This window comes from Miscanthus floridulus, chromosome 1 (genome assembly GCF_019320115.1).
Source record: "Miscanthus floridulus cultivar M001 chromosome 1, ASM1932011v1, whole genome shotgun sequence".
Classification (NCBI taxonomy): domain Eukaryota; kingdom Viridiplantae; phylum Streptophyta; class Magnoliopsida; order Poales; family Poaceae; genus Miscanthus; species Miscanthus floridulus.
Window position 1 is genome coordinate 120,368,581 of NC_089580.1, and position 7,236 is coordinate 120,375,816.

At 47.5% G+C, this 7,236-nt stretch overlaps 1 protein-coding gene and 1 pseudogene across 1 annotated transcript; one reads left to right on the plus strand and one right to left on the minus strand.

The window, feature by feature from the left end:
- Positions 1-1,398: 1,398 nt before the first annotated feature.
- On the plus strand, positions 1,399-2,391 carry LOC136492148 (RING-H2 finger protein ATL8-like; annotated as a pseudogene).
- Positions 2,392-2,942: 551 nt separating this feature from the next.
- Positions 2,943-6,845, minus strand: LOC136492156 (replication factor C subunit 5-like). The gene is made up of 11 exons (XM_066488275.1): positions 5,834-6,845; positions 5,589-5,705; positions 5,441-5,473; positions 5,100-5,262; positions 4,804-4,982; positions 4,571-4,707; positions 3,840-3,935; positions 3,666-3,735; positions 3,463-3,552; positions 3,220-3,367; positions 2,943-3,139 (listed from the first exon to the last, which is right to left on the minus strand). The coding sequence occupies exons 1-11, from the start codon at positions 6,569-6,571 to the stop codon at positions 3,066-3,068; spliced, it is 1,845 nt and encodes a 614-aa protein (XP_066344372.1). The 5' UTR covers positions 6,572-6,845; the 3' UTR covers positions 2,943-3,065.
- Positions 6,846-7,236: the final 391 nt, after the last annotated feature.

The window sequence follows — 7,236 nt, forward strand, 5'->3', positions numbered from 1 at the left end:
TCTCACTTGGTTTTTTAATTTTGCTCCTTTCCCATCTACTGCATGATCGATGGTGACTAGGAACAACACTGATTAACTATAGTTGCAATGATTGTGGTGGAGAAAAGGACTTCAGAACTGCTTGTAATTTTCTTTTTGGAATTTTGTTTTTTTTTTGTTAAGATGATTAGATGAACTATGACGTCTTTTGCGTATAAAAAAAACTAGTGCTAGCCATTGTGTAAAACAGCATCACGAAGAGAGCGGAAGCTAGCCAAGTACAATAACTTCCGAAAGGGAAAAAACCGTATGATTCTGAAAGGGCAAAAAACCGTATGAAACACAACCACAAAAAGAAATTTCTTTATCACAACATTTTGTGACGGCGCAAATGTCCAGTTTTGTCTAACTCATCGGTTCAGCGCAGAGAGGTCCGTCCGTACCACTGGAAATGCTCGGGTTCGTGATAAATCTCTGACGTTGTCATAGAGGCATACAGAGGCTGTTTGGAGGAATTCCAAAGGAATTCTAAAGGATTCATCATTCCTATATTTTTGCTCCTTTAGCAATGTTTGGAATGGAGGACTAGTCACTTCCTTTTCGAAGGAAAGTTTCTTGTACCTGTACGTTTTGGAGTAAAATGAACATCTAGTTCTACCTCCTGAGGGCCTGTTTGGAATGCGGGATTTTTTCCCCATTCCTGCGTTTTTCCTGTGAAATTGAACTGATTCCTGTGAAATTCCTGTGTGATTCATGTGAAATTCCTACGTTCCAAACAGGCCCTGATTTCCTTTCCTTCACGAAGTCCAATGCAATGAAGCACAGTGAGGCATTGTTAGCATGTCTGGTGGCATATAAGCTGGCCAGAATCTTGTATATAAAAGCCTAATAATATAAGTTAATATTTATACTCTCAAGTTTTAGCACGGTTTTCATTCCTGTGTTCCAAACGCCAATGTTTTAAAAATTCCTACGTTTTTCATTCCTCTGTTTTAACACTACATTCATATCTCTTTCCTATGTTTTGTTCAATTCGTGTGTTTTATATTCATGCGTTCTAAACAGGCCAATAGAGGGGGAAAAGCCCGGCATGGCGCCCACACTGCGCTTGTTTGATCTCGCTACTCGTCGTTGTCAGATGTGGGCGCGGCAACTGTCAGCGACCAGCGACAGGCGAAAAGGAGAACGAGAACAAGAACGGGAACGCAGCTCAAATATAGCAGCACGCGCGGCTACCTCGCCCGCCTTGCCTTCCCCTTCCCCTACACGTCGCATCACGTCTCCACCGGCCGAAGGGGGCCATGCGGCGGTGCCCGTGCACGCGCGGTACATGTCGGTGTCGTGCCGTCCCGGCGTCGCCTTCGCCTCACCGTAAAGCCCACGGCTCCTCCACCCGCTGCTGCACACCGACGACGCCCAACCAACGCCCGCCCGCGAGCACCACGAGACGCCTAAAAGCCTTGGCCCCGATCGTCCCTGCCCCATGCGCCCATGGACACGGTCGTGGCCACGGCCGCGCGCCGCCTCCTTGGCAATGGCACCCACCACGACCATCGCGCCCACCACGGCGAAGGTGCGGCGAGTGCCCCGGCGCGGCCACGGCCGCCGCGGGAGTCGTTCCCCATGCTGCTGCCCGTGTTCATCCTCTTCGTGCTCCTCCTCTGCTTCCTCTCCATCTTCCTCCTGCGCGACCTCCTCCACTTCTTCTCCCTCTGGCTGCGCCGCCGGCGCCGCCTCCGCGCCGCTGCCGATGCGGACGCCGCGTCCGGCGCCAGCGCCAGCGCCGACACCACGCCGGACGCGCATGCGCCGCACAAGCCGGCCGGTCTGGACCCCGCGGTCCTCGCCACGTTCCCCATGGTGCGGTGGTTCGAGGAGACGCATCAGCCCGCGTCGGGGCAGGCTGAATGCGCGGTCTGCCTGTCGGAGTTCGCCGCGGGCGACGCGGTGCGCCTGCTCACCGTCTGTCGCCACGCGTTCCATACGGCGTGCATCGACTCGTGGCTCGGCGCACACACCACGTGCCCGTGTGCCGCTCCGAACTGGACGCGCCGCCTGCCACGCCCCGCTGCAGCGGCGGTGGACGCATCGCGATCGTGGTAGACGATCAGGGAGCCAGCACGGCGGCGGTGGCGGACACAGACCATACGACATCACCCCCGGCGAGCGGTGGCGTGCAATCGCGCCCTGACCGGTGACATACATCTTGGCTAACCGCCGAGTGCCTGCCAGGCCACCGGCTTCTTGTTTAGATCCTTTTCTCTTTTTTTCTTTTGTTTTTTTAGTGTTGTGTTAGGTTTGAGAAGATAGCTAGCTCACGGCCGGGGTGTTGCAGGAATTTAGAAATGTGAATGTGAATTTTTTTGGTATGTGAATTTTCTATATATGCTGAATGAATGAACAAAGCAGACGTTCATACCCAATTACAGATATGTACAAGCATGCTAATTCATGCATTGATGGAAAGTAAATATTTTATTTTGATACGAAAATGTAGATATTTTTCATTAGTATAATACAGAAAATCAGAATTGTAAATTGTTCAAGCCGCAGCGTTCTGAGTTTTGAGCTATGAACAGGAGACACTCGAACCAGCCAACCAGGACTCTGATGATTGATAGCCATACATAAACATGGCTATTCTAAAGTTAGGACAATACTAATTTTAAACTCCATTATACGGATGCAGGTGCATTCTTGATTCTAAACAATTAATTAAATGCTGTAGACGAAGGAGCAAAAGTATCCAAAAGTGTTTCAAAACGAAAAGAAATTTTGACATGCCAAAAAGGGAAATGTTATTCATACGGCAATATATTTGACTAACGGTTCAACGATGAGTATAGTTTTTTTGCATTAGCAACTGCAAACCACAGGTCATCTTTTTTCATATTACAATTTTATTTTTATATGATAGTAAGATATGTATGTGAAACTGTATGGCATAAGTGCATACAAACGGGATCATCATATACAGGTAAATTTTACAATATATGAAGACATTAGACACACCGCATCTTATTTAGTTACCTAAGGTACAAGAGCCCCAACAAGGGGATCTTTAGAAACAAGCGATGAGTCGTTCTTCATTGAGCACTGCCTCTATTCGAGTTCTTTGCCACTATAGTTCTGTAGAAGCTCAGGAACCTCACGGTGAATTCTGCCGGGATCGCAAGGTTTAAGTTGCTTCACTAGACTGAAGTTCAGAATAAAAAATGAAATGGAAAGAATTGCTAATACCTTCAATCTTTATGAAGCATTGCATGGTTTCACCATGGTCATGAACCTCCGTGGCAAAATCTTCTATGTTCATATTTTTCGTTTTCAAATCTGCCTCCGGTGATTTGTTCCCTTTGCACTGCCCTTTTAGAAGCTTGCAGTCTTTAAACTAGCCAGATGGAACCAAACAAAGCAATGTGTGTCAGTCGACACAACATGGGTGTCTGAAAAATGAAAAAAAGGACGATCATTGCAGATGCTAACATTGGTTACATGGTCCAAGTCCAAGACCAGTTCATCAACACTGTGTTGGAAGTCTTCATCCTTGTCCCTTTTCAGTTCAGCTACCAGGTACTACATGTCAAGGGTAAAGGATAACAAAAAGGGAGGATGAATAGTTATACAATCTGACAAAAACAAGCTACTGAAATAAAGAAATTACAGACTCATAATGAAGCAAAGCTTACAGAGAAAATGAAATGAGGTGACACATCATGTTCAATCAATTTTCTGATCTTTCCCCGGATAGCAAACAGTCTGTACGCATAGCAAAACAAAACATTTCTCTTAAGACGTTTAAACATTTCCCCCGAATCACATTTGCTAAACTATGAGACATCAGGGCACAAGGAATAGTTTACTGCTTTGAACTTGGCTCCACCATGATATTTCTGGCCACATTAGAGATTTCCTCTTCCCATCCTGTCAAAATAACTTGACCGTCTATGAACGGGTAGCTGCGTTTATAAGTGGATTTATTGATAAATGCAGAAGTTCCACCAACAGCCACTTCATTTCAGCATTATGCAAAAAAGTAATCATCTCAACAAGGGCCAAAATATACATGCACCTTTGAGATGAATGATCAGTAACTTCCATAAAAAAGAATGTCGTGCAAACACAGTTTCAAACTTAATCATCTCAACAATGACAAAATATACATACACCTTAACTGATGAATGATCAATAACTGTTATGGGAAAAAAGAATGTCATACAAACACAGTTTCAAAACGTAATCATCTCAACAATGAAAAAATATACATACACCTTAATTGATGAATGATCAGTATTTTACGGGAAAAAAATGCCATACCACTTGCAATGTTCAGAAATCAAGGGGGAGTAAAGTCACATTGTAAAACTATAATACACAATTGTTTTTTTATTCACATGGCAATATCAGCACACATATTTAGACGTTTGAAAGTTTAATGGCTGTGCATCCGAGTTGGCGCAGAGGCCAGAATTTATACTTCATCTAAAAAAATGCAAACCAATATTATGACAACTCCAAATTCCTACTATCCGAATTTAAAATTTTATTTCTTATGTATAAAATGGAAGATGAAATATCTACTTAAGGTGCTTACTATGCCTTCCAAGTAGCTTCAAAAGAGCGTATTGCTTGTCGGAGATTATTTCTTGCGCCAACTGTAATTCTCCTAGCAAGATCACGAGGCAAATCAATGGTCTCTTGCGTTGCAATGTACTCCAGAACCTTTATTATCTAAGAGCAAACCATCTTTCAGCAAACAGTCTAGTGCAATAAGTGAAAAAAAAATCGTAGATATAACACTGATCAACAAGTTGTGTAGTGAAGTACCTCGTCAAAGGAAGGTGGCTGAAGAGTCACAACCTTACAGAGATGTTTGATGCCTTCAAGATTAGAAGCATCAGAACCGCAGAAAATGATTTTGTTGCACCCGGCATACCTCCCCAAAAACCAACCGATATAATGTTGAAGATCGGACGAGAGCTTGTCAGCATCATGGATAACAATCACTGCACGTATGTAAACAACTGATGCTTGAACACACAAAGTAAAAATGCTGCCAAATCAATGCTGAGCATGTAATTGTTTGAAATTCCTAGTTTTATTAACAAAATATTGCATGTTACCTCTGCAGTTAGTATGGTCACAAGCTGAGTTTGGTGATGGGATGGATTCATTCAACAAAGTAGTTATGACGTACTTCTCATAGCCATGTAAATCAGCCAAGCTCACCTCCACATGATGCTCGGAGGTCTTCACTCTGACATCGATGTGCTTTCTAACTTCTCCCTGTAGTGTCAAATAGGTAATAGGTCAGTGATGATTCTAGAATTGGTTGCATTTTATGAATTCACAACAATAGCAACAACTTTGTCACTTCAACGAAGGAAAAAAGGAACTTGATAACTTTAGCGAAAGTGACAAGGGATTTAAAAAATGGGAAACCGCGTTCTTGCATATAAAATACCTTCAGCTCAAATCTCTTTGTCTGTTCCTCTATCTGCGTCATGTCAGAATGAACCAAACATAAGCAATTGTGAAAACCAAGGTTTAGCCATTTAGCTTGTTAGATTAGAATGAGGATTAGTAACTTAAGCCAAGTTTGTAATAGTGACCTTGAGTCTGAGATCATGAGGGCCAAAAGCATCCCTTATAAGTGCCAGTACCATGCTTCTCTTCCCAACCGCCGGCGGACCTTCAAAGATGAAATGGCTGCACTGGTGTGCAACAAGCTGCATGCAACAAACCAACTTGTCCATGTATCAAATTCAAATGAACTTCACCACAATCCTAAAAGCTGCTCTGAGACGAAACTGCAAGCCAACTCGAAGCAACGTTTGCAATGTGGTCGTGTGATCACCAGCTGGTAGAGCTCGTCGGCGACGGTCTTGTTGCAGATGAACTCGTTGAGGAGATTGGGCCGGTACTTGTCCGCCCACATGTACTTGTCGTCGGCCACTGCGGCCAATGCGGGGGAGTCGGCGAGGGACCGAGGGGACTCGTTGCTCGTGTCCGTCTGCAGTGACGGAGATCTCACTGTCGTCTTGGGCGAAACTCTGAGCCAGGTTCCCCCACCTCCTCCCGCGACGGTAGCGAACGGCGTCGCCCGGTCGCTGCTCCCCGCGCCCTCGCCGGCGGACATGTCCGCTTCGGCAATGGCTTTGGATCCCGCCGCCGGCTCCTCTCTCTCCCTCAAAGGCCTCCTCGCGGGGACACTCACGGCGGGCGCCTCGTGGCGCGGCACCGCCTCCGCCTCCGCCGCCGCCGCTGCAGCCGGTTCCATCGACGGTCTAGGCCGTGGTGGCGGGCTTGGCGCGCGGCGCCGCGCCTCGTGTTCGCGCGCGACGGCGGCGCCGCCGCCCTTGGGCAGGAAGGTGGCGCCCCAGCGGTGCAGTTTTATCATGAGCTCAGAGTGCAGCGGCCTGCCGCCTATCTGGCCGGCCGGACGCCCGCAAGCCGGGACGAGGTACGGGAGGAGACCGCCCTGTCCGAAGGCCCCCTGGCGGCGGCGGCGGGCCTCCCGGCGGCGGTCCTCAGCGATCACGGCGGAGAGCGTGGCTCCCGGCGACGAGGCGAGTGAAGGCGACGAGGTTTCCATGCCCGTGGTGATCTGGTCTGGGGGCCAGAGCGGGAGGTGGACGCAGCGGTGTGTGTCAGTGTGTGGGCACTGGCATCGGCGTGGCGTGGCGCGAATAAGAGGTGAGGAAACCTATGCACGGCGAGAAGCGCGAGGACGTCGACGGGGTTACCAACGCGCCCCAGTGATGTGCTACGCTGGGCGCAGGGGCGACGGGGACTGGAGCCACTCAGATTTCTGCCGGACGCTGGAATCATTCCAGAATTGTTCTCTTGTCTTGGTTCTTACACCTATGGCCCCGGTCTCCCGGACACCGGGTCTAGCTGCTGGCCGAAATAATCTACTCCGTACACAGTTAGCCAGTTAGGTTTCATGAATCTTGATCGATGGCTTCGGTGACTCAAAATACTGTGATTTGCGGTGGCATGAAGCTTTATGCACGCTTTAGGGGCTATTGGGTTGTTCCGGAACGAGGCTAGAATCTGTTCCGGCTATTCAATTGCTATATAAATTAGCATGTCGTTCCAGGTGGATATCTTTCAGAGCATGATTTCGACTAAAACGAACAGACCCTTAGGCGGTTACCCAGGAACCGTGCCTGCAACAATTCCTACCACTAGGAATTTATATAACGTTTGATGAGCTGGAACAATTCCTTGGTAGATTCCTAACTAAGAACAAGCCCT